At 43.6% G+C, this 27,899-nt stretch overlaps 1 protein-coding gene across 5 annotated transcripts in view; it reads left to right on the top strand.

Moving 5' to 3' along the window:
- Positions 1-27,899, top strand: part of SMAGP (small cell adhesion glycoprotein) — a 55,794-nt gene that overhangs the window by 16,659 nt on the left and 11,236 nt on the right. For 4 of the 5 annotated variants that reach the window (XM_029594957.1, XM_029594960.1, XM_029594958.1 and 1 more), the window contains exons 2-3: positions 20,278-20,346; positions 20,763-20,840. In XM_029594957.1, the coding sequence (XP_029450817.1) occupies positions 20,313-20,346; positions 20,763-20,840 (112 nt within the window). In that variant the 5' untranslated portion in view covers positions 20,278-20,312. The remainder of the gene's footprint in view (positions 1-20,277; positions 20,347-20,762; positions 20,841-27,899) is intronic. The other variant, XM_029594961.1, reaches the window with a different exon arrangement.

Below are 27,899 nucleotides of genomic sequence, written 5' to 3'. Positions count from 1 at the left end.
ACAGCATCTCCCCCAGAGTTTGTCTGGAATTGGACGTCCCTTAGGCACAAGGGGAGGGGGGCTAGATTAGGTAAGAGCAGGGCAGATGCAGTTTGCTTTTGAAGGGGAAGGTTGTGCTTCATGTGTGCTCTCTGAATTAGGCCGCCAGACTGACAGTAAAGAAGAGAGAGAGGCACATTCCTTGCCAGTTCCTGTAATGGGGCTGGAAGGAAGAGGGTTATTGAGGAAAGCATGTTACAGTTTTCCAGGTTCTCTGCAATTTTGACCTGTTTCCTTCTTGGGCAGGGTGATCAGGAGGGACTGCATACCTTTTCAGCCTGTATAAGAGGAGGTTGCAGCACCCAGTTTGAGAAGAGATCCTGTTTCAAGTTGTATTTTTCCAACACTGGGGAAAGGGAGAATGTTTCTGCCCCCTCCTTTTTCCCCATACTGGAGACTTTTGGTAGCGGTTTCCAGTGCAGGCCTTTCCTCCTGGGAGGCCAGCTTCTGTCTTTTTTGAAGAGGAATCATCACGGGAGAAACATCAGGAGATCCCCAACCGGAGTTCTACCGCAGGACACAGGCCACTCCCAGGTGACATTTGGGATGTAACATGGACTTCAAGTACTATGGGAAGGGATCCAGTCACTGTTAGGATTCCTCAGCCATCTTGGGATAATCATCTTTCCTTACCATGGAGGATACCCATGTTCCAAGCCCCTGCCTGGAGGGACATTTCCAGAGACTTAAAGAGCATTCGAATTCTGTCTCATGTAAATCTGGGAACACTGAAAGTATCTGGACACTTTGTTTTGCATCTCTTGATTCTTTTAAGAGGAATTACAGTAAACTTTAATGTGAACATCCATCTAGTGAGTCCTGCCTGGACTGTAAGTGTGCCTGCCCCAGAGAGCTATATTAACACACACACACTGTACAGACAACCAGTGCAAATTAAAATAGGTGAAATATGGTCCTGAACATGGGCACCAGTTATAACCTGAGCAGCCGCATTTTGCACTGTTTGCAGCACTTTAGCAGTCAATGGGAGCTCCACATATAGTACAGTGAATTTAATCCAGAGAAGAGAGAACCAAAGCATCCAATCCAACTATGCTAAAAGGATCCATGAATACCAATTTAATCCTAAAACCCTGTTTGCATACGTCACAGACTTAATACAACCATCCACCAATACACCCTCTCAAGAAAACCTGCGAAGAACTTGCCCACTACTTTAACGACAAGATCACCAGGATAATCACGACTAACTCACACACGACCAACACGTCCCCCAAACTACCACACTTAACTACAACCTCATGGACTCAATTCGATACAGTTGCCTCAACAGAAGTCGAAACAATCATCCAAAACCTTAACCCCGCTGCACACCCTCTCGACCCCATCCCTATAAAACTAAAGCAAATCCCCAACACCATTGCCAGACCTATAGCAGACATCGTTAATCTATCTCGAACAGGGCACTTTCCCAGACACCCACAAATGTGCCGCCATCAAGCCCACCCTCAAAAAACATCAACTTGACAAGTCCGACCCAGCAAACTACAGATCCATCTCCAACCTCCCTTTTATAGCCAAGATCCTCGAAAAATTTGTTAACCGATAAGTCACCGAACACCTGGAAAACCAGAATATATTTTCTCCATCACAACACGGATTCAGAAAACACTTCAGCACGGAAATACTACTCCTCACCCTCACCGAATCCATCCTCAAAGGCCTCGACAGTAGTCACTCCTACCTGCTGATCTTACTAGACATCTCAGCAGCCTTTGATACTGTCAACCTTGAAACACTACTAAACAGACTAAGTGAAATTGGCCTATGCAATACCACTCTCAAATGGTTTAAATCATACCTATCAGACCGATCCTACAAAGACAGACTAAACGCATCAGAATCCAAACCAATTCCCCTTCCACAAAGCGCATCTCTCTCATCAAGCCTCTTCAACATCTACATCCTACCCCTATGCACACTACTGTCCGAACTAAACTTATCCTATTTCATATACACAGACTATGTGCAAATACTGCTGCCTCTAAAAGATACTATTGTAAACACCCTAAAACTCTGGGACACTCATTTCCAGAAGACAGCATGACTACTCTCGCATATGTCACTCTACCTCAACCATAAGAAAACCGAAATCCTACACATAACTAACAAATCCACCACAGCACTCAGCCTCAACCACTCAAATCAGAGTTGGAGAATAATATAGCCCCCACAGTCAAAGACCTTGGCGTCATCATAGTTGATGATCTAAACCTAAAAAAAACACATCAACTCAACAATCAAAGACGGATTCTTCAAACTTCAGATCCTAAAAAAAGTCAAACCGCTTCTCTACATCCACGACTACCGAACTGTTCTTCAAGCGCTACTGTTCTCCAAACTTGACTACTGCAATGCCCTCCTTCTTGGCCTCCCCTCCATCACCCTTAGACCGCTGCAGTTACTACAGAATGCTGCGGCAAGATCACTCACAAATTCCAAAAGATATGATCATATCTCACCAATACTCAAAAAAACTACACTGGCTACCCATCGCACACAGAATACAATACAAAGCCCTAACACTCATCCAGAAAGCACTATACTATGACAAGTTTGACTGGCTAAGCACAGCCTTCCATTTCTACAATCCTCAAAGAAACCTCTGATCCACTTCACCAAAAATGGCACACCTGACCACAACACGGGTTCGTGCTCTAACGATTATAGGTTCCTCCCTCTGGAACAACTTACCGTCTAAATTAAGACTGGATCCCACAACATGTTCCTTCATTAAAAAAACCCCTCAAAACATGTTTTTTTAAACAAGCATTCCCGTCAGCCACCTTCCAGCCACTCTACAAAAACAATCCGCCCCCCCCCCCCCCCGACCTCCTATCAATCTCCCCCTTCTATTCCACCATCTCCCCGCCTCCCTTTCCCCTATCTGCCTCTAGCTGCATTCCATGTCTTTGGCATAGACAATACCCCCCCTCACCCCCCAACTCTCTATTAATACCATTCACCGTAATAACTCTTCATAACCCCCCCAATTCTGCCCATCGAGTATATTCTATCCATTGAATCTAACTATAACATTTGTAAATATTATCCAAAATCAATCTGTATACTGTTAAAATTCTTGTTACTCTTGTATGAATCTAAACCATATTGTTGCTACCATTACTTCATACTATCACTTATTACCAGTTACTTCTTTTTCTCACCTGATTCTTAGCCATGTTGTTCCTACTACTTATAACCTAAATTATATTATATTGTTACAGACGATACAAAGTTGCAATGTAAAATAAAAACCCTATCTCTTATTGAATACTGTTGAAATGTAAACCGTTGTGATATGCCAGCTCGAGCAGCGGTATATATAAATAAATAAATAAACCCTAAAATCATGAGCATTAAAATGATTTCGCATGTCGTGACATGCAAAGTTTAAAAAAAAAAAAAGCATTCTTCACGACTGACATAACGTAAGGTTATAGTGAAAGAACAAAATTGATTTTTACACCTAGACTACGTCCCTTAAAAGAAATGGGAATATTGCAGCCATCAAAGAATAGAGGTGCCTTACCAGCCAACAAGATTATTACATTCAGGTGATCAGTTATTACTAAGGATTATTTTGGCCTCAGATCAGACTGGAAATCACCAGATGGATTTCCTGTGCATATTGGGTTCCATCACTATGGCACTAGTTACCGCTACAAAATCAATTAGAGCCCAAATATAGTAAATTAGTTTAAAAAAATAAAATAAAATAAATTAAAACCTGGTTATTCAGTAAAGCTTTTGATAATGTTGAATTATCTATGGGAGTGTTTGCTATACCTTTTAGGTTATAGGTCTCATGATTTTCTTACTTAACTATTATGTTAGGCCCACTTATTTGAGGCTTTTAGTAATGTTTGAGGCACCCATAAGTTTATTTTAATTTTAATTTTGCATATTTCATTGTTTGATTTTGTTTTAAGTTACTTGAGATAATCTGTTTCTATGTACACCGCCTAGCCCAACTATGGTTGTTATATGCGGTTTATTAATGTTTTTAAATACAAAACATATGAACATTTATTTATGCATTGTTTGGTTGTTTATGATTTTATTTGACTGATGACTATTTTATGTATTTATCATAACATGGTATTATCTTTGGTTGTTTTATATTTTATTTTATTTGCTATTAGATTAATATATTTTATGTATTTATTGTAAACTACTTTGATTAATACAGAAAGGAGGAATATTAAGAAAATGAAATGACCTAAACTAAGGCAGAGTATCATCAAGCTTTCTGTACTAGGGGCCCCTCAATCTGCACCTAATAAGTATTCTGCAACTGGCCAATCAAGTGGTCGTATACTAGATTCAGAGGTGACTTTCTGCCAGATCACCAACCTGAAAAATGTTGCTTCCTTTTCCCTATTGTAGCTGGAGTGGAAGATCACTGCCACTGGCCCTGACCTTATGTGTATGTGCATAGTATACAAAAAATGGCACTAACACAAATAACCGTGTTTATATGTTCATTGCTGTGTATAAACAAAACAAAAAAATATATTTGACGCCTAACAACCCACATATAACTGTGGATTTCTGCCAGTTCACAACCTTTGGTAGTGGATTAACAGAGCTTTGTAGGTCAAAAACGTTTTTAATCATAGACTAAAAACATTCCACATTTGCAAAAAGTACTTTTAAACATGCAGTGGAATGTGCTCCTTCATGTTTCTATAAACTAACTAATAAAATTTGTTTCACTGTGTTCTCAATAAAAGGTACTTTTTAGAGATCATCACATCCTAAACTCTATAGTGCCCTATAATGCCCGACAAAGGCCTTTGGTTCACGTGCATGAGGCTTCTTCAAGAGAAGTATGTGATGACTTTTATATTGTTGTGTATCAGAAATTCTCTTCATGTGCTTTATCAGTATAATTCACTTCACCAAAACAGCTCACGCTAACTTGTGTGTGTGCCAAAATGAAAAAGCAAATAGTTGCAGTAAATCTTGCTAAAATGAAAACTCCTCAATAAGCAATTTGACAAGCCTTATGTATTATATACTAACTTGAAATGAGCCAAAAGGTAGACTATGCAAAATATACCTGGATGAATTTCAGTTTGTTTCTCCAAAAACTATGGCATTACCTAGGCAGCCTTAGTAATTATGTGTATATATAAAGGGCCCGCCTTATTAGACTCATGCTAACCAATTACTGAAACTCTTAATATGGTCATTATACAATTAAAGATCCTCTTCTGTTGCACTCATATTTTACTTGATTAGAAAGCTTGCCAGGGGAAAAAATGTAAAACCTTTCTTAATGTTGTAAACTCAGTGACTCATTTCCTCAAAAAAGATACAGCTGCACTGAGAAGGGTGACCAAAATGATAAAGGGTATGGAATGGCTTCCCTTTGATGAAAGGCTAAAGAGGTTAGGGCTAATCAAGTTGGAGAAGAGATGGCTGAGAGGGGATATGATAGAGGTCTACAAAATCATGAAAGGACTTGAATCGGTAAATGTGGAACAGTTATTTACTATTTCGGATAATACAAGGACTAGGGGGAACACCATGAAGTTAGCAAGTAGCACATTTAAAACAAATCAGAGAAAAATCTTTTTCACTCAGCGCACAATTAAACTCTGAAATTCATTGCCGGAGGATGTGGTTAAGGCAGTTAGTGTAACTGGGTTTAAAAAAGGTTTGGATAAGTTCCTGAAGGAGAAGTCCAAAAACTGCTAGTAGAACATAAGATATGCCATACTGGGTCAGACCAAGGGTCCATCAAGCCCAGTATCCTGTTTCCAACAGTGGCCAATCCAAGTCACAATTACCTGGCAAGTACCCCAACATTAGATAAATGACAAGCTACCATTGCTTATTAATTACCTTAATTAGACATGGAATATAAATAAATAGTTCTTAATATAAATAAATGCAGCTCTCAAGCTCTGGGTGCTATCTACCAGAAGATACTTTGAGCCCTTGATTTTGATGCAGAGTTCACCAATACAGCTGGAAAATCTCCCCTTTTCCTAGCGTGTAGCCAGATGGACTCAGGACCAATGGGTATTGTGCTCTCCTGATAGCAGATGGGAGACGGAGTCAGATTTCAAAGCTGATGTCAGCCTACATATACCTGTGCAGCATGCTTAGCTCTCCAGTATTTCTCCGTCTCCCATAACAGATGCGGACACTATCCAAAAGAATAGTGTAATATTTACAAGAAAGAAGAAAATTTACCTTTAAGAAGAGAGCCCTGCTTCTCCTGCGGTGAAACCTAACTGTCTCTCCCCCAGTCGAGACTATCCCTCAGAGGTCAGCCTTAGTCCGCCGGCCGAGTCCCAGTGTGGACGTTGCCCCCAGGGTGGCTGAAAGGCAGAGGGTGCAGATTCGAATGCAGCGGTGAAGGTATTTCCCTCTTTCCCCCGGCAGCTGGAGACCACCCGGCACGCGACCAGTAAGCGCCGAGACCAGGTAAGGTAGAAACCTATTCTTCTAAGTCTCCGGTCTCCAAGGCTCGAACAGCCGTACCGACTTTTTCCTCCGAGGAGGTTTAAATCTGGTTAAGCAGCCTTCCTCTGGCTAGACCCCTATCTGGTCAAGGGTCCACACACGTGGAGTCCCTCCGGGGGGGGGGTCGCCATCTTGTTGCCGGGGTCGTCTGCGCCATCTTCCCCCCTCGCCGTCGCTGAGCAGGCCAGAGGCCCGAGGTGCCTAACTTGAGCGCGTCTGTAGGGATACACGCTTAACTGCATGCACATCTGGGTTGTGCGCACAGCAGCTCGCACAACTAGGCCGCATGCACAACTGCGCACATAACTGTGCCACGTGCACAAAATCCACCACCTGCACGCATAACTTGTGCATACGTACTGCGCATAACGTCTGCGCTCCCGACGCGCACAACTAAGAGCATCCGCACGCATAACTCTCGCACAGACATGTTTTCAAGCCCTACACGTGCACAAACAATGTCGCCACCATCCAAGAAGGCCAAGGGACCCTTCCTTTGCCCAGCCTGCCACTTGAGAGCTATGCAGCCTGATTTAGAATCCCTTCTGTGCCAGCAATGCAAACAGAACCAGGGAGAGCCCAATCAAGACCTCCCACAGTCAGGAATGGGATCAGGAACCACTGATGATGGCACCCCGGACCCAACTATGTCCAACTCGGCGCCCCCACAGGAAAGTTCCTCCGGGGCTACCACTACAATCCATCCTGGCATCAACATGGACGCAGGAACCTTCTCCTGGGTGGAATTTTTCAAAGGGCTGCAAACCTTTGTCTAGGCGCAACCAGCCCTGGCTGTCCACTTGCCTCAAACTCTGCCGGAAGCCCAAGCCCTTCCCAGCAACTCCCAAGGCTCTTGAGACATGCCTCTCCTATCCAAGATCATCCCGGATGGGGATCCAGACACCTCAGAGGAGGAAACCGACTCCCTGGAAGAAGGGGAAATCCCCCCCCCCCCCCCCCCCCCCCAGGGATGGAGCCATACCGGACCATGCTCCGATTCTTCCACAAAGACGAATTACCAGCCCTCGTGTCCCAAACTATGAAGACACTGGGTCTTCCAGGCTCGGACCCTACATTGGAACCTAAAAAGAGTCCCATGCTGGTGTACCTACGTAAAGCCTCATGCTATTTTCCTATGTTGGAGCCCATCAAGGAACTGATTGACCTGGAATGGAATGCTCCAGAGGCCAGTTTTAAAGGGAGACGGGCACTAGAAGCCCTATACCCGCTGGAACCCACAGCCAAGGAACTTCTACGCTTCCCTAAAGTGGACGCTATGATCTGTGGTGTCTCAAAATGCACCACAATCCCTGTGGAGGGAGGAGCAGCACTGAAGGATGCCCAAGACAGAAGGCTGGAAGCCATCCTTAAGCAGTCCTTTGATGTCTCAGCAATGACGCTACAAATTGCCTCTTGCTGCGCCTTGGTGGCATGTTCCTGTTTGATCCTCTCTAGAGACGCTGCCACACCCGGAGAAGCGATAGAACCTGCGGTCTCCTTCCTCACCGATGCTACCGCTGACCTCATGCACACATCGTCCAGGGGTGTCACCGCCGCAGTGGTGGCCAGAAGACAATTATGACTCCAAAACTAGTCAGATGACGTGACTTCCAAGGCGAATCTCACAAAAATGCCTTTTAAAGGATCTCTCCTATTCGGAAGTGAACTGGAGAAGTTAGCCAACAAATGGGGGTGAATCTCCAGTACCCCGATTACCTGAAGACAGGAACAAAAGAACATATCAGCGCTCCTCCCCCCGAAGAACCAAGGGTAGAAGATTGCAGCGTTTTAAACCTTACAGGAACACACAGTCCCAAGCACCTTGTACTTCAGGAAGGTTTCAGTCCTTTCGGAACAAGCACATTAAGAGAGGAGCAAACTCAGGGGCAGGCTTCGGCTGTGCCCCACAATGAGAAGAGACAGACCCATCCACAGGAAGAAGACATAGGAGGCAGACTTACCCTCTTCTACCAAAGATGGGTTGAAGTAACATCGGACAAGTGGGTCCTAACGATCATTTGAGAGGGGTATGCCCTGGAATTCCAAAGCATCCCCCCAGACAAATTTATGAGATCACCATGCCACTCCCACTCCAAGAGATTGGCAGTGGAAACCACGCTAGCAAGACTACTCAGCCTGAAGACAATAACTCCGGTGCCTACATCTCAACAAAATACTGGTCACTATTCCATCTATTTTCTCGTTCCCAAGAAAGAAGGAACATTCTGACCCATCCTGGACCTCAAGGCCGTCAACCGTTATCTGAAAGTACCACACTTCCGCATGGAAACCCTATGATCCGTTATAATGGCAGTGCAACTGAGAGAATTCTTAACTTCCCTGGACCTATCCGAAGCCTACCTTCACAACCCGGTCTATCAGGACCACCAGTGCTTCCTGCGCTTTGCGATACTGGGCAATCATTACCATTTTCGAGCACTACTCTTCGGCCTAGCCATCACTCCCAGATCCTTCACCAAAATTATGGTGGTAGTAGCGGCTGCACTGAGGAAAGAAGGAGTTCTGGTACATCCTTACTTGGATGATTGGCTGATCAGAGCAAAGTCTCCGGAGGAGAGTCGCCACGCAACCACCAGAGTCAAGAACTTACTACAAGAGCTCGGGTGGGTCGTGAACACAGCTTGGAGAAGAGATGGCTGAGGCGGGATATGATAAAGATGTTTAAAATCATGAAAGGTCTAGAAACGGGTAGATGTGAATCGGTTATTTACTCTTTCAGAAAATAGAAAGACTAGGGGCACTCCATGAAGTTAGCATGGGGCACATTTAAAACTAATCGGAGAAAGTTCTTTTTTACTCAACGCACAATTAAACTCTGGAATTTGTTACCAGAGGATGTGGTTAGTGCAGTTAGTATAGCTGTGTTTAAAAAAGGATTGGATAAGTTCTTGGAGGAGAAGTCCATTACCTGCTATTAAGGTCACTTAGAGAATAGCCACTGCCATTAGCAATGGTAACATGGAATAGACTTAGTTTTTGGGTACTTGTCAGGTTCTTATGGCCTGGATTGGCCACTGTTGGAAACAAGATGCTGGGCTTGATGGACCCTTGGTCTGACCCAGTATGGCATTTTCTTATGTTCTTAAGAGCTGCCTACAGCCCTCCCAGTCACTAGAATACCTGGGAGTCTGGTTTGATACCAAGCTGGACAAAGTCTATCTTCCCCCTCCAAGGAGAAGGAAACTGATGGGTCAATTGCGAAACCTGTTGAACTCGGTTTGCCCCAAGGTATGGGACTACCTTAAAGTCCTTGGCCTCATGACCTCAACTCTGGAAGTTGTTCCGTGGGCAAGGACCCATATGCGACCACTACATTGCTCCCTATTGTCACGATGGAATCCAGTGTCCCAGAACTACTCAATTTGCCTCCAGCTACCGACAGTTTCGGCATCAGCTTCAATGGTGGCTACAAGAAGAACACCAAAGCAGAGGCGTAAACCTATCCGCACCAAAGTAGATCTTGTTCACCACGGTCGCGGGTCTGCAAGGGTGGGGAGCCCACTGTCAGGAACTGACAGCCCAGGGACAATGGAACAAAGAAGAGGCGGAATGGAACATAAACCGCCTGGAAGTTCGAGTGGTCAGACTAGCCTGCCTGCGATTCAGCCACAGACTCCGAGGCGAGTCTCAGAGTCATGTCAGACAACGCCACAACCGTGACCTACATCAACTGCCAGGGAGGAACCAGGAGCCAGCAGGTGTCTCTGGAAATATACCCTCTCATGGAGTGGGCAAAAACAAACCTGCAAGGGATTTCGGCCTCACACATCGCAGGAAAAGACAACATCTCAGCGGATTACCTCAGCAGAGAGAGCCTAGACCCGGGGGAATGGTCGCTGGCAGACACAGCCTTCCAGATGATAGTGAATCGATGGGGTCCCCCAGCCATGGACCTCCTAGCAACTTGTCACAATGCCCAGGTCCCCAGATTCTTCAGCTGCAGACGAGAGCCAATGTCTCAAGGAATTGACGCTCTCGTCCAGAGCTGGCCGCTACTGGGCAGGGTCATTCACAAGATAGAGCACCACAGGGGACTAGTCCTACTAGTCACGCCAGATTGGCCAAGAAGAGCATGGTACGCGGACATGCGAAGACTATTGGCAGGGAATCCTCTGGGTCTACCGCCATACAGGGAGCTTCTTCAGCAGGGACCAATCTCCCACGAAGACTCGGCTTGATTCTCTCTTACGGTATAGCCCTTGAGAGGACTAACCTAAAGAAGCGCGGCTACTCAAAAGCCGTGATTGACATCCTGCTCCGAGCACGCAAGGTCTCCACATCTCTGTCTTACATACGGATCTGGAGAGTAGTTGAAGCCTGGTGTGAAGACCGCGCCCTCCTTCCGAGGACAGTCAAGATTCCCACGATCCTAGAATTCCTACAACTCCCTCAAAGTTCAAGTCACTGCACTGGCCTGTTTCACGTCCGAAGCGGACTGCATCAGACTGTCAACTCATCCTGATGTGTCTCGCTTCCTGAAAGGAGTTAAACAACTCCGGCCACCTCTAAAGTGGCCGGTGCCTCTATGGAACCTCAACCTAATAATAGACTTCCTAGCAGGGTAGCCCTTCAGACCAACAAGCGGCCTGCCTCTACGTCTCTTGACTTTAAAGACTGCATTCCTGATCGCAATAATCTCAGCTCAGTGCATCTCCGAACTTCAAGCTTTATCCTGTCTAGAACTGTTCCTCAAGTTCACCCAGGTACCATACAGCTGCGTACAGTATTATCCTTCCTTCCGAAAGTGGTTTCCCAGTTCCATATGAACCAGACCATATCCTTACCATCACCAGATGAACACAGAGATTTGGAAGACTCACGCCTCCTTCGTCGCCTGAATGTCGGCAGAATCCTAGTCCAATACCTCAAGAGATCGGAATCCTTGCACAAAACTGATCACCTGTTCATTCTTCACAGTGGGAAGAAACAAGGGGAAGCGGCATTGCGGGCGACCATAGCCCACTGGATCAAAGAAGTCATTAATGCTGCCTATATAGAGGCAGGAAAACCACTACCTCTACAAGTCAAGGCGCATTCTGCAAGGGCCAAGGCAGTCTCCTGGGCTGAAACCAGGCTGCTTTCACCAGCCAAGATCTGTCGGGCGGCAACATGGTCCTCCCTACACACCTTCTCCAGGTTCTACCACCTGGATGTCCAGGCCAGAGAGCATACAGCCTTCGCAAGGGCAGCACTAAGTGGGCCATGGGCAGCCTCCCACCCGGTAGGGGAATAGCTTTTGTACATCCCATTGGTCCTGAGTCCATCTGGCTACACACTAGGAAATGGAGAAATTACTTACCTGATAATTTCGTTTTCCTTAGTGTAGACAGATGGACTCAGCATCCTGCTCACGGCTGCTCCAGAAATAAGAGAACCTTGGATATCAATCTCAAGACTGTACGGGTAAGCCTCAGCCTACCTCTATGTTAAGGCACCCGCAGTTACCTATGTGTCGTCGTTTATTGTTTCAGCGCACCGGTGATCTCCAGTGCCAAAATGTTTTTATACAAATAATCAGTTGAACTTGTTCAACGTTAATCAAGTGTAATCAAGTATCAAGCAACATATATCCACACTGGCTTTTCGAAGAGAATACTGAAGAGCTAAGCATGCTGCACGGGTATTTGTAGGCTGACGTCAGCTTTGAAATCTGACTCCATCTCCCATCTGCTATCAGGAGAGCACAATACCCATTGGTCCTGAGTCCATCTGTCTACACCAAGGAAAACGAAATTAGCAGGTAAGTAATTTCTCCAATTTTCTGGATGCTTGTTTTTAAAAAATGGAGAAGAGACTGCAACAAAAACAGTTAAAGTGAAATTGGCTGAAGCTTAGATGCCAACACTAAAGATGAGACTGACCTGAGTTTTCAGTGAAGCGGTGGTAACTGACCTCACTGCTTTCGGGTAGGCCAAAAGATAGCCGGTTATCTTAGGATAATTCCAGATATCAGCGCTTTAACCAGCTAACTTAGCCGCATATTTGCACTGCCCTGTGGAATGCCTCCAGGTTATCCGGCTAAGTTTTAGCTCCATAACTACTTAGCCAGATAACTGAGGAGTTCAGCCTGTGGGAAATTTGAAACCCCAGCATTTGTTTGGCTTAAGTGCCGAATTTAGCTGAACAAACACACTGAATATTGCCCCCATGTTTAATTTGCTATTACATAACTCCTGATTTCTTCCCCAATCATTGCTTTTGCAGTCTCCCAGAATAATCGTGGGTTATATTTGTGTAGGCAAAAGTAGAACATAAAATGGATCTAAATTGATATCGGTTATGAAAAACAGAAAAAGCAAACCTCCTAAAACGCACCTTCTACAATAAGGAATCTTTTGGGGGAATTCTATAAGTTGCTGTAGATACAGCAAGGGCCCATTAAAGCAGAGGTTAGAGATCATTTAATGACTAACTTATAGGTGCCACAACTATTGATATGATATTGTTTAATTTCCTTAATATTGCTTTTACTAAATTCCTTATGATATCCTTGTGTGTCCTGTAACAGAGAAGCGCCGTTTACACAGTCAGGTAATATATACATTTTCACAGCGGGAATTAGGGTAAATGCCCCAAATATTGGACTTAGATGTATAAGTCAGCTTTGAAAATTCATGGGGTCGTCGGGTGCGAGGATGGATGTGCGTGGACATACGTGTACTAAGTTACAGCTGCTGTCAAGCAGGCATAAGTTATGCATGTAGATTTATGTTCATACTTTAAGAGATCCAAAGAATGCGTGTAAATGCTTCCCCCCCCCCGCCCCCAGTTTAGACTCATGCCCAGATGAAATGCAGGGGAAAAAAATACATGCAAAATCGGGTTTTGCACACGTTTGTGCACAAAGCCCCCAGATTGATATTCAAAGCACAAACTATATGCTTAAGTAGAGCACTTTGGAAATCAGTCCCTAAATGACTGAATACTAGAGAGCCTGAGGTCCCTTAATGGAGAAATGACTAGAGTGGGTCGCATGCAAGATACCTTAAAAATGCAGTTATTACTGTAATATCAGGACAGGGAAAAGATCTAACTAATCCAGGCTCCCTATCAAACCAGGATGTAAACATTTTTGTCAAATTTCTTACCGGGAGATTAAAAATATGTGATGCCTTCTTGTTTATTGCTCTTGAAAATTTGTATCACTTGCGTACATTATGCTGTGCTATTCTACGGGAATGTGGGGGAAGGGGGTTTAAGGGAAAAACTTTGGATAATGAGACTGCCTCCCGGAGGCATGGCTGTATGAAATACTACATGGCTTGTATACTATTTTGCATTGTCCAATAAAAATGTTAAATACAAAAAAAATATATATATATATGTAATGCCAAGTTTGATATCCAATTGGAAGCATGGGTCAGTAATGTGAAAGTGGATCCACTGCCTATAGGATTTGACGCAGAGAAAGTTTTAGATAGTTTCTTGGTCATTTTTTGGGATACGTGCTTTCTAAATTTGGGTTTCTAGGCCCATTTGTTTTTAAATGAATACCAATATTCATTTAGAGGAAATCGCATTCATTGGTAAACATCATACAATGCTTTTAGTGTTTAGCTAAGCAATATTTTGACAGTGGTTGGACAAAGAGGAACCAGATATTACAATGTTGTACATGAAATAAGAGGTCTCCTTTGAAACCAGTAAGATTACAAGTGGTATGTAACAAAATATTACCAATAGATGTACCAAAAAACAGGGCAAAGTGTTGGTACAATTAGTCATATTTCATGCATGAGGAAAAGAAGTTAATACCTTATGAAGACATTTGCTCTGCAGAATGTATCAGATTTGTACTGCCAGTAGCTGGGTATGATGGTGTTCCCTCCCTGGAACTAGACCGGTTGATTTGAAGTTTCTTTGAATAGTTTGAGAGAAAATGTTATGGTTGTCTTTGGTAAATCAAGTTTATAGCATTGTTTGTAAGGATTATTTATCAATAAAAAATCTTTATTAACAATTAATAGATATGTGATCAATACAAAACAATACGGGAAATATAATATACAAAGAAAACATACGCTGATACACATCCAACCTAGACCACAAGTAGATGGGAGACTCAAAAAAGGCCTTGGGGATAATAGGCCTATTTGACCAAAGGGATTAAAAAAAAAAATAACCAATTATAAATACTGCACAGCTGCATTAGAAAACTTTGCCCTATGGATAAATGATGCTGATTCCACACATGCAGGCCAATATTAATGTACTTGCTTAGAATATAGAAAAAAGATCTTAAATGCAAAGAATCAAGAAGATATATATATTTCACCCCCTTTGAATTCAAAATACATTTACAAAGATAACATATTACACAAGTAGCTCCCGATGATATAACCTCAAGTCATAGAGTTAAACAGTTCTTCTACGCTCCTGTGTAACTCGGGACAAATCAGGAAACACCCAAAGTTTCTGTCCTTTAAATAACTTCTGTTTGATTGCGAAAATAAAACCAAAGAATGTTGTTGCAGTCTTGGGGAAAAATATGTCACAAGCAAATTAGCTCTTAGAGATACCTCCTCTTCAGATTTTTCTAAGAGCCCCGAGACATCTAGACAACCAAAAGATATCTCAGTAGCTCCTCTGGTATCCCCGTCCACCTCCCCAAACTTTCTTTGGAGAAGGAAGATAGTAAATTTTAGCAATCGGAGGGAGCCCAGACTCAGGTATTCGAAGGACCTCTTTCATATAGGTCTTGAAAAGCTCCAATAATGAAAAATATTTAATTACAGGAAAACTCAAACTTCGAAGGTTCAAGAATCTGAGTTTTCCAAATTTTCTATTCTATGAAGCATTAACTGATTTTTGACAATATTGTCTTATACATCTCTAACTTGTGTTACCGCAGTTTCTACCATGATCAACTAATTTTCACGGGCAGAAATCTTCATCCTGAGTTTGAAATTTTAGAATGAATTTCCATAGTGATGGTAACCAGTGAAGAAATAGATTTCTCCAAAACAGCCATATCTGACTAAAGACTATCTATCTAATGCCACTATCATGGGTTTAATCAAAGAAGGTATCACCTGAAGGGAAGTCAAAGCCCCTTTAGTCTCCAGCAGTACCCTCCTGGTCTTGAAAATGAACTCCTCGCTTCACAGACTCAGTTCCAAGAACCAAGGTCTTCAGTCACCACCTGGAAGTACAAGATGCCCTGCAGGCTCAGCTCCCGCCCTCACTGAGGCCATTTGAGGGACACTATGTAATGACGAGGTCAAAGTACCTGAAGATGCAGGGAACGCCAGCAAATTTCATCCTCCTGGAAAGAAACCATTGGGAGGGCCGCGGCATAAGTGATTGGGACTTAAGAAACACATCTGCCGCTGGTGGGCTGGTCACTTTACTACCTGCCAAGCTGGACTCCAGACTCTCGGAGGGCAAAGAGCAGGTATGTTCCAGAAGCAATATCTGTCGAAGCTGTGGTCTCGGGGAGCTGGGGACCTTCCCTTTAACAACTCCTTTGCACTTCCTCATTCCAATTTAAAATAAACAGTTCAAACAGGTAATATAAAAAAGACCAAGGAACGGTGAGCTCCTGCTTCTGATACGTAAGCAGCAGCTGCCATCTTAGATCTCCCTGAAGATATATTAAAAAGAAAAAAAAATAGTGGGGAGAAAAAAATGGAAGTCCAAGGAGGAGCAAGTGGAAACAGCTTGGCCAAAAATAAAAAGTCGTGAAACAGGCAACCTGAAGGTTAAGAATTTTCTCAATGGAAAACCACGAAAATGCAGAATTAGAACAAATAGAGAATACCGATCCATTGCATGATGAGTGGAACTCTTCAAGGGCCTGTAGGCGTTGCCTGGACAGGATTCTCAGTCCCAGCCAACCTGCAGAGCAGAAGATGTGAGCTGAGAATCAAACCTCACACTACCACTAGGTTGGCCCCTTCTGAGTCACTGTTTAGAATTGTGTAATTGTGTCAACATCTGTTGTCTTTTGAAAAGTGCAGTAGAAGATACTTTGAGTAAAAGGCACTGTATAGAGCAGTGATTCTCAGTCTGGTCCTTGGGACCTGCTTGGCTTGCCTGCTTTTCATGATTTCTATAATGAATACTGCCCCTTTTGTATGCAAAAAATGGGCAGAAAACTGGAAAAAGAATGGTGCAAATTGAAATCGGATTCAAACAAAACCAAAGCCACAAATGAAGCAAAGAAAGCATACTATTCAAAGGCAATCATTCAAGCAGAGAAATCACCCAAAGTTATTCAGGACCATCAAACTGATAAGATCCAACATCCCCAGACCTCCTACCCTCTTAACTGAGACATATTGTGACAAGCTAGCTGTTTTCTTTGTGGATAAGAGAAGCATGCATCTGCTCAGAACTAGACAGCAGACCAGCGAGAAGTCTCCTCAACCTCTACAGCCTATTCCACAACACTTATCAACAGCCTTCAACCCATTACAAAAAGATGTAGACTTCCTACTCAACTCCCTCAAGCCAACCACCAGCTGCAAAGATCCCTGCCCATCCAGGCTTTCCTGACAATCCAACGGGGCTTCTCTATTGCATCTAGACCACCACAACACATCTCTAATAAAAGCCCAATTACCAAATTGCTTAAAAAGAGCAATAATTAGACTCACTTTGAAGAAAACAAACTTGGATCCCAGTGATCCAAACAACTATCACTCAGTCTCATATCTCCCCTTCCTTGGCAAGGTTATAGAGAAGGCAATATTAACAACTCCGACTTATCTGACCATCACCAGTGCTTTAGGCCCCCAACTAATGTAGTTTCTGCTCACACCACATTACTGAAACCATACCAATCAATGAGCTCCATCTTTACCTAGATCATGGTCAGTCAGCGCTGCTGATACTCCTGGCTCTCTCAACATTTGATACAATAGACTGCAACCTCATCCAAAGTTGAGGGACTTTGGGTGTGACAGGCTGTTATGGTTCACTCCTTCTTATCTGAAAGCACACAGACTGTAGCACTAGATTCAGCCCTCCTAAAATTACAAGCTCTTCCCTGTAGAGTACCACAAGGTTCCATCCTCCCTCCTACACTATTCAACAGCTGCATGGCCTCTTTTGGCAAACTCATCAGAAACTGCTACATCACATATTGCTCTTATGCCAACAGCATGCAACTTAGTTACACTTGGCACAAACCCAGGGCCGGTGCTAGGTTTTTTGCTGCCTTGTGCGAATTACTGTGCTGTCCCAGCCCATCAAATAAAGCCCAGCTCCCTCCTGCAATGTATATTTTTAAAAACAGACACGCCCCTACCTCTCACCTCTGTCACATATGCAGAACACAAATTAGACCCTCACCAATTACAGAATGATGAGTTAGAAAGTATAAACAGAAATGTGCTGAGAAGAATGGAACTGGAACCCACAATAAGCCAGGCTCTGTATACAGAGCAACAATGGAAAAAAAGAAACATTACCATTCTTCATAAAACATTAAATAAAATCAAGAAATATAAAACATCAGTCATAATTGTAAAATCATATTTTAAAAAGAATACATATTTCAAACAAGTTAATGAATAAGAGTATCCAAAATTTCCCAAACACCAATAAAATATTTCAAAACATCTGATGAATAAAAAAATCCTATAATTAAAAAAATGTTCTATTTCCCCCCAAAAAATTAAATATGTCAAAAGAGCAGAAACATCAAATTACACCCAGTAATTAAAACTTAATAAGGATTTTAAAGTCTCCTGCTCGCCATACCTAGGATCTTTTGATTTCCAGTCACCCTGAGATCATCATGGATTGGGGGAGGTAGGGCCGTACAAATTTTATCTTCTTCTCTCACACAGACGCACAATAACACATTCATTCTCTCACACACTCTCTCGCACATACACAGGCTCCTTCTCCCTCACAGATAAATTATGTATGTGTGTGTGTGTGTGCCTTTGAGAGCCTATATGAAGCACATAGGCTCTCATATAGACTCACACACACATAGGCTCTCACACAGACAAACACAGGCTCTTTCAGACACACATACAGGGCCTCTGTTGTCATTGGGCTGTGGTGGGATGAGTACCACCACGGCCCAACGGCCTTCCTCCTTGGGGGGGGGGGCGGAAGTTGTGCACGGCACACAAAAACACGGACCTCTCCTTCAGTTGCCGGCAGCCTCTCTTCTTCAGCTGCTGGCAGGTTGAACTCTGCTAGCAGCCTTTCTCCTTCCTCACCGCCGGCACTACAAACACACACACACGCAGACATGATCTCAGAAACATACACACACACACGTGCACTCGCTTCCTGGCCCCCCCCCCCCCCCCCCCCCCGTCAGAAGCTCAAAGGCAGCCCCCTCCGTCAGCCCCCTTGGCAGTTGGGACTCTTCCTCTTTATTAAAGCCTCGGGGGCTGCTGCTGTTGTGTTTCCTGCGCCAGAGGGGGCTGCTAGTAGTGCCATTATCCAAAGCGATGAAACACGCAGGAACTAGGAAGGAAACATTCACTGGTACAGTTCCAATACTGTGGATCTCCCTACCTCTCCAAATCAACTTGCCCCAAATTTCATGTCTCTCGGGAAAATGTTGAAAACCTGGCTCTTTAAAGCAGCTTTTGCTAGCCAATATTGAGATCTGCACCCCTAAGACTCTCTTCACAGAATACCCCAGCTGCCAAGCAAGGAGTCTTAATAGAACTGAAACTACAAGTGTTTAAAAACACGGAATATAGCCCTATAGCCTTGTATATAGACCAATACAAAATATCACGCGCTCACTTCCTTCCTGAATAGCTCTGTACAAAGTCTCCTACAATGTTAATAACCCTCTCTTTACCGAATTCCTTTATTCCTATTACTTAACTGCAAGTCGTCATACTCTGATCTTGTAACCACAGTATCTTTGACAGTGCTGACATGCATATGTGCAGCACTGTAACATCTGCTCTGATGACTTTCAGTGCATTATATCTGCTGCATTGTATGTAACACACTTTGAACCCCCAAGCTGGAAAGGCATGAAACAAATAAATGATGGTGATGAAATAATGTTATGCATATTCATCGTGGGTATCATAAAAACTAGATTGGCCAGACCAAGTTGAGAAACACTGGCCCAGGGTGATCTTATGCCTCCAAATCCAAAGAGGCAGGCTGAGGCAATTCTGATTTTTGCACACACCATCTTGGGGGTCTGTAGTTCCTGCTGTTCTTTAGAAATTTTGAGCTGGGCCAGCCAGTGGCTCCATGGCAGGTGCGGTGTGCTACCATGCAGAGCACCTGGGTTTAATTGTCGGGTTAGGTCTTCTGGTTTCTGGGTCGGCTGCGATTAAGGATGTCGCATGCAGAGACAGCCCCCTGGGTGGTAGAAGCACCAGACTGCATTGGGAGTAAAATTAAACTGTTCCTGCTGACCTGGAGTTAAGAGGTCTCACCAATTGAGTTATCACAGGAAAACCAGACATAGAAATGTTTAAATGTTAAATGAAATGATTTGCTTAGTTTAAGCCAGGAGTAGGTAGCATCAGTCCTGGAGTGCCATAACCAGGTCTGGTTTCCAGGATATCCACAAAGAATAGGCATGAGGTATATTTACATGCACTACATCCATTGCATGCAAAACTGTCTCATGCCTATTCATTGTGGATGGAAACCAGATTTGTCTGTGACACTCGAGGACCAGAGCTGCCTACCCCTGGTGTTGGTGCTCATCTTTAATGTAGTGTCACTAGAAGATTTACTTTTTTCCTTCTCTTGTATTTTTCGTTGTATTAGATTAAGTCCTGATTTGAAGGATTAAAGAAGACACCATGGCTGAACCTGTAACCAGCTCTGTTGCAGAAGGTAGGAAACCTTTTGGCAATTTAAGTTTATTTCAGTACATTTAATCTTCTAAATGCAGCATGAAAATATCAGAAATAGAACACTGTAGGAGAAAAAGGAAATGTGACCTCTCCTTTTCTTCCCTTCCTCATACCCTCCCCCAAAAAAATGAAGCAATGGAGCCAAGAAAGGGGCAAATTGGGATTTCCACAGCAACTATATAGAGAGTTATTAGTTGGTGCAGCTGCTTTAAACTAAAGGAGAGGATAGTCTGAAATGTTAATGGAAGAATGGGCATTATTGATATCGTTTGCTGCTGTGTGAAAAAGAGCTGAGTGGCTCCTGCAACACACAGCCTGATCTGATCCATGATGGTTCTCCCCCTTCACCTGTTGCTTTTTTCATGCTTTGCAATTTAACCACCTTGGCTGGGCAAGAACTGACTACACCCGTCCTCAAGACACCAACAAGCCACTCTTCAGACCCTGAGGATATCAACATGGCCATTATCGCAGGTACGAACCCACTTAGATGCAGGGCACAAAGGTTACCCAGAGGATGCAACAAAACCCCTTTAAAAAATGCTGAAGGAAAATATGGAGTGTTGGGTTTTGTTGGGGCAGTGTCATGTGCCCCTGCCTATCAAAATGCTTTGATGTAGAAGCATCAGCCAATGCCAAGATAGCTGTATCAATGCCTGATGTCATCAAAATGGGCTCTTGTCGCACTGAAACGTCAAGGGAGAGAAAAGGATAGGTAAAGAAACAAAACTGAAAATTCAGGTTTTTATTTTTTCATTATTACTTATTTAATGCCCCCCCCGAGTATTGAACAAATTAAATATTGTCAAGGGTGTTTTGGCCAAAAGGAAGGGTTGCTATTATCTATGTGGGTGATATTCAAAGGGTTTGTCCTGGTAATTTTGTCAATATTACCCTCTCCCGCTCCCTGGCTAAATTTCGTGTTGCCCGGACAAAATTTACCTGCATAAAAAGAGGTAGTGCTGGGGGCAACTCTGGCACAATTTCACTTTGGGCAGTGCTGCCCAGACAAAATTACAGAAAGAAGTTGGCAAATAAATACAAAATGTGTATAAGAACTGATATCTTTTTATTGGACTACATACTAGGGATGTGCAGGAGAAAAAACTTGTTTTCGGTTTGTTTTCAGGAGATTTTTTCCACAAATTTCAGTTCATGGATTATTTGATTCGTTTTTTTTTTTCTCACGAATGAAATGAATCAAACAATAAAAAAAAAAAAAAAAAAGACCAAAAAATGAGAGGCCTCCTGCCTGCCTGCCGAGAAAAATGCAGGAGCCAGGATCCCCCATCCTCCACTTATCTGGTCCAGTGGGGTTCCACCGGCAAGGCATAGGCCAAGGGAACCGTATGTTGCTGCGACCTCAGCTAAGCAAGGCTGATGCCTCAGCTGAACCCAGGCCTAAAGCCTGGGCCTCGGCCTAGGCCGGAGCCCGGACCCAGGCTGGAGGCTGGATCCCGACACCTGTGTCTCTGCCCAGAACCAGGCTTGATGCCATGACCTGACCCAGACTGAGACCCGCTGTTACAACCCAGCCCAGAGGCCGGATCCCGATACTGGGCTCTCTATCCGGACCCAGGCCCAAAGTTGCAACTCGAATGCTGGGGCCTTGGCCTAGACCTAGAACCAGGCCAAGGCCCTGAGCCTAGGCTTTGCAGCTGCTCCTGACACAGTCTACTGGGGTTGCATTGGAGTTAATTAACTCCAGTGTATTCACCTCAGTGAACGGCACCATTTTGATATATGGCAATGCCTTACACATTGCTGTACGTCAAAATGGCGCCGTCCACTGGGGTGAATATGCTGGAGTTAATTAACTCTGGCACAACCCAAGCGGATGACGTTAGAAAAGAAGAAGGCAATGAGGGAGCAGCTGCGAGGCCTGGAATCCGGGCCTGGGCCGAGGCTTCATCTTTGGAATCCGGCCTCCAGTGCAAACCCCGATGTTGGGCCTGGGTCTGGGCCCAGGTGTCTGGACCCAGCCTCCAGGTCAGTTCGCAGCGTCAGGCCTGGGTCTAGGTCAAGGCTCTGGTGTCTGGACTGGCCTACAGGATGGGTCACGGCAGCGGGCCTGGGTCCGGGCTCTGCTGTAGGCAGAGGCCCAGGCGTCAGGACACTGTCTCCGGGTTGCCGACCTTGCCATAGGATGCCTGATGGATCAGGTAAAACCTTTTTCGGGTTTTGGCCAAAGCCCCGGTGTTTGGCTGGGCCTAGGCTGAGACCCTGGTGTCGTACTCGGGCCTAGGCCGTGGCCCCTTCTTTGGGCCTCTGCCTATGCCCTAAGCGAGGCCCCAGCTTCGGGCCTAGGGTTAGGCCCAGGCGCCTGTGTCGTGCTAGGGTGTAGGCCGCAGTCCCTCCTTTGGGCCTTGGCCTAAGTCTTATTTGAGGCCCTGGCCTCGTGCCTAGGCTTAGGCCTGATACATTTTGTTTTCAAATGAATTCAATGAATAAGGTTCTTTTCATTGGGGGCTCCCAATTTCTTTCTGAATGAAATAAATTTGCCTTATTCGTCGCATTTTTTAAATTCATTTGAAACAAATGCACATCCCTACTTAATACATTTCTTGACTAACTATCAAGTGCTATTACTCTCTTCTTCAGGCCAGAATTCAAATGAGCAAACGATTTACCAATGTAAAGTAGTGTGGCTGCCATAAATTAATCATAAATAGCATTCCAGTAGTTAGGGGAAGGGGTGGGGGAGGTTTGATGGGTGATCAGAAGGTGATAAGCAGTGTAATTGTTTGGCTCATAGTGTGATAGGAAACCTAAGTCTTTGAATCCTTTTTTAGTCAGTTCCAAAGTGCCTGATCAAAAGACTTACATTCTTAATTATCCTGATCATCAGCTCATTAATGTAGTGGTTTCGTTCCAAAAAGTGCGCCCCCACGGAGGTGTCGGCTGCTCCGGACAGTGGTTTCACTGCAGTGCACCCTTCAAGCAGATTGCATTATTTTTAGAAGAGACAAAGAAGAAAAACAATATTGGGAGGTCTGGTTCTAGGCTCCTAGGCCAGGTGGAAGTCTCCGGGCTGGATCAAAGGCATAGGCCCCTGGCTAGGGTGGCCAACGTTTCCATAGAACATAGCTGGACACCCCACTAAACTTTATACTTTGGGAGGGGAGGCGGGGGCGAAGTTTACAGACTACTTTCATTTGTCAATCCACTCATTACTTGGCTTTCAAGCACCCCCTCAATGTACTTTAATTGAAATAACATTTTATGAAACAATCGTCATAAACACGTCCATCACAGCCTCTCTCATGCAATTTTGCTCTTTATCACAACTTAAGCCTTTATAATATATAGCCATCTCCATGTTTTCCCATAAACACATCCTTCTATCTCATACACACAAGCAAACTCCCAAACACCCAGCCTCCTCTCTCAGACATAGGTGGTTCGCTCTCCCTTTTCTTAAAACCTTCCCAACCTTTCATCTGTCTTCTTTGTGCCACCTGTCTCTCTATGCCCTCCCCCTCCTCTGTGCACTCCTCTCTTGTGCTGCCCTCCTATTTCTAGTTGCCTCCCTTCCCATGCTCTTGTCTTTCTCTCCCTCCTGTCTCCCATTCCTCCCCAGTACCTTCCTCTTTCTCTCTCCTTTCCTCCTGTATCCCACTGCATTCAAGAAGACTAACATAGCAGCCAGACTGCTTTATCCAGATAAAGTTAGGTAAATCTGGTCAGATAAATGTGTTTAAAGTCATCTGGATAAATTTGTGCAGATATATTTGTGATAAATATCGTGGCAATATTAAATTGGAGGAACGAAAAGTTGACAAGATTTTTAAAAAATTAGAAAAAAAAAAAAAAGTGCTGACGGTCAGGTTAGGGAAACGGACGCTCAGTTAACCAGTGTTTGTTTCCTGAACCCGTGGCTGTGCGCTGGTTAGGAAAACGGATGCCGATAAATTCAGAGTCTGTTTTCTTAACCCGTGGACAGCCGACCTCTCCTGAGTTCCCGCTGCCAAGGAGGTGTTAGGGGTGCACAATCGACCCTAGTGCCTCCTTATCAGCGTGACTCCTAATTTAAATATTGCATGGCGCCCCCAGGAGAGGTGCCTGTTTGCGCGTTAGCAAAGTGGGCACTGAACACTCAGCGCCTGCTTTCGGTGCCTTTTTTTTTTTGCATCGGTCCTATTGTTACTTTACAGCCTTATTCTAGAATAGATAATATGCATTTTTCCCTCCTCAATCTACATACAATATCCCATGATGACAAAGCGAAATCAGGTTTGTAGAAATTTCTGCAAATGAATAAAAAAAACCAAAACAGAAATATCAGTATTCAAACCCTTTTCTTTGACACTTAGAGTTGAGCTCAGGTGCATCCTGTTGGCATTGATCATTCTTGCTATGTTTTTCCAACTTGATTGGAGTCCGCCTATGATAAATTCAATTGATTGTACATGATTTGGAAAGGCATACACCAGTCTATATAAGGTTCCACAGTTGACGGTGCTTGCCAGAGCAAAATCAAGTAATTCAAAATAGATATGTCTAAGAACTGGGGGCTAAAGATATCAAGGTATAGATCCTCAGATTTGAATATTTAAAACACAATTATGATTTACTTTCTTTTAAACACTCTGCATTATCTCCCCTCAGCTCTTCCAGAGTTATTCTGCTTTCATAGCCTTATAAATAATCATCGGTCAAATATATTTTTTAAAATAATTTTTCATATCTCTTAGCTGCAGTATTGTCCATATATTCACGACGACACCTTTCTGTGTTTTGATGTACAATCTGCATCAGGGAGATCTTTTTTTCTATAATCCTGTTTCATCTGGAATAAAACCATAAACAAAAAATGTTTTGAGATAATGCATCAAAGGCATTTTAAGATCCCAGTCCATCTTGCTCACTTCCTTAGACTGGCGTTCATGCCTGTTCTGGAGCCAAATTTTTTTTTTTTTTTTGTACTGGAAATGACATCAAGAAAAGAGAACATCCAATATATAGTCTCATGAATTACAAAATGTATAAACATTATCAAAATAATTTTTTTATGTCGGTGAATACCAATTGATTTCTAAATGTAAACCTTTTGGTGCCACAGTGTTCAGACTGAAAATCCAATATTGCTTCCTATAATCAAGCTGATGTTCTCGATCACCTCTCCCGTGGTGAGGGAGAGAGATGTATTCAGGTATCCCCCACTGTAGATCTTGGAATCAATGTCCAGTCTCCTTACAATGAGCCACCAGGGGAGCTTGAAGTTTTTGTGACAATGCAGCTTTTATGTTCCGTGAGGCGAGTTCTTACTTTGCATTTCGTTTTGCCAATATATGGTTTTTTGACACGGGCACTTGTTAAAGAAAACCATATGTGAGGAGTTACAATTTGTTGTGCTATGTAGTGAACATCGGCTTGATTATAGGGAGCAATATTGGATCTTCAACATAAACACTGTGGCACCAAAAGGTTTACATTTAGAAATTGACTGGTATGCACTGACATAAATACATTTATTATTTTGACAGTGTTTATACATTTTGTAATTCATGTGACTATATGTGATGGATGTTCTCTTATTTGATGTCATTTCTGGTTAAAAAAAACAAAAAAAAAAGAACAACTTTTGGTGCCAGAGAACAAGCATGAACGTCGGTCTGAGGAAGTGAGTAAGATGGACTGGGATCTTTAAATGTCTTTGATGCATTATCTCAAAAAAAATAATTTATTTATGGTTTTAGATGAAATGGGATTATAGAAAAAGGTCTCCCTGATGCAGATTGTACATCAAAACACTGAATTTTTCGGGGTTCCAAAAACTGCACATTGTGAATATATGGACAATACTGTAGCTAAGAGATAAGTACCTGTTTTATCTGCAAATTAAAAAATTATTTAAAAAAATATTTGACTGATTATTTATAAGGCTATGAAAGCAGAATAATGCTGGTGGAGCCTATTTATTTTGTTAAATGGAGATAATGCCGAGTGTTTAAAAGGAAATCATAATCATGTTTTACATGTTCAAATCTCTGAGGATCTAAATCTTGAGAGCAAAATCAAAGCCTTGAAGTCAAAGGAATTGTCTGTAAATCTCTGGGACAGGACTAGGTTGAAGCACAGATCTGAGGAAGGGTACAAAACTATTTCTGCAGCATTGGAGGCCCTGAAGAACACAGTGGCCTCCATCATTCTTAAATGGAAGAAGTTTGGAACTACCAGGATTCTTCCTAGAGCAGGCTGCCTACCCAAATTGAGCAATTGGGGGAGATGGGTCTTGGTTAGGGAGGTGACCAACAAACCCGATGTTCACTCTGACAGAGCTCCAGAGTTTTGTGCGGGAGCTGGAAGAACCTTCCAGAAGAACAGTCATCTCTGCAGTACCCAACCAATTAAGAACATAAGAACATAAGAAATTGCCATGCTGGGACAGATCAAGGGTCCATCAAGCCCAGCATCCTGTTTCCAACAGAGGCCAAAAACCAGGCCACAAGAAGCTGGCAATTACCCAAACACTAAGAAGAACCCATGCTACTGATGCAATTAATAGCAGTGGCTATTCCCTAAGTATAATTGATTAATAGCCACTCCATGGTAAAATGCACACGACAGCCTGCCAAAAGGCACTTAAAGGATTCTCAGAGATTAGAAACAAGATTCTCTGGTCTGATGAAACCAAGATTAAACTCCGGCTTGAATGCCAAGCGTCATGTCTGGAGGAATCCAAGCACCGCTCATCACCTAGCAAATACCATCCCTGTGGTATAACATGGTGGTGGCAGCATCATGCTGTGGGGATGTTTTTCAGACTAGTAAGGATCAAGGGAAAGATGAATGGAGCAAAGTACAAATAGATCCTTAATGGAAACCTGCTCCAGAGTGCTCTGACCCTCAGATTGGGGCGATGATTCACCTTCCAACAGGACAACAACCTTAAGCGCACAGCCAAGACAACTCAGGAGTGCCTTCGGCACAAGTCTGTGAATGTCCTTGAGTTGCCCAGCCAGAGCCTGGACTTGAGCCCAATAGAACATCTCTGGAGAGACCTAAAAATGATACTGGCATTGACACTCCCCTTCCAACCTGACACAGCTTAAGAGGATCTGAGAAAAAAGAATGGGAGAAAGTTCCCAAATCTAGGTGTATTGTCATATCCAAGGAAAAAGCATAAACATTGGCAAGTTAATTGATAATACAGGCAAAAAGAGAATTTGAAAAGAAATTGGCCAAGGAGGCAAAAACTTTTTAAAACATATCCAAAGCAGGAAGCCTGTGAGAGAGTCGGAAGGACCGTTAGATGATCGAGGGGTTAAATGGGCACCTAGGAAAGATGAGGCCATTGCGGAAAGACTAAATTAATTCTTTGCTTCAGTGTTTACTGTTATGGGTGTGGACCCCTTGGACCATGGTAGAGTTAGCACCCCACCTGGAGGAGTTGGATGAGGCAGAGGCCCAGCTGGAGCTTTGCCTACACCAGCCCACGTTCCCCTTAGGTTAAGCTCTCTGGTTTCGGAGCTGGCAGCTCTTAGGTGGGGGCTTCTGCCAAGGGACAGAAGAACCATGGATGAGGTTAAG

This window comes from Rhinatrema bivittatum, chromosome 3 (assembly GCF_901001135.1).
Source record: "Rhinatrema bivittatum chromosome 3, aRhiBiv1.1, whole genome shotgun sequence".
NCBI lineage: Eukaryota > Metazoa > Chordata > Amphibia > Gymnophiona > Rhinatrematidae > Rhinatrema > Rhinatrema bivittatum.
Note: the sequence above shows the minus strand (reverse complement) of the source record. Positions and strands in the feature narration are given on the sequence as shown.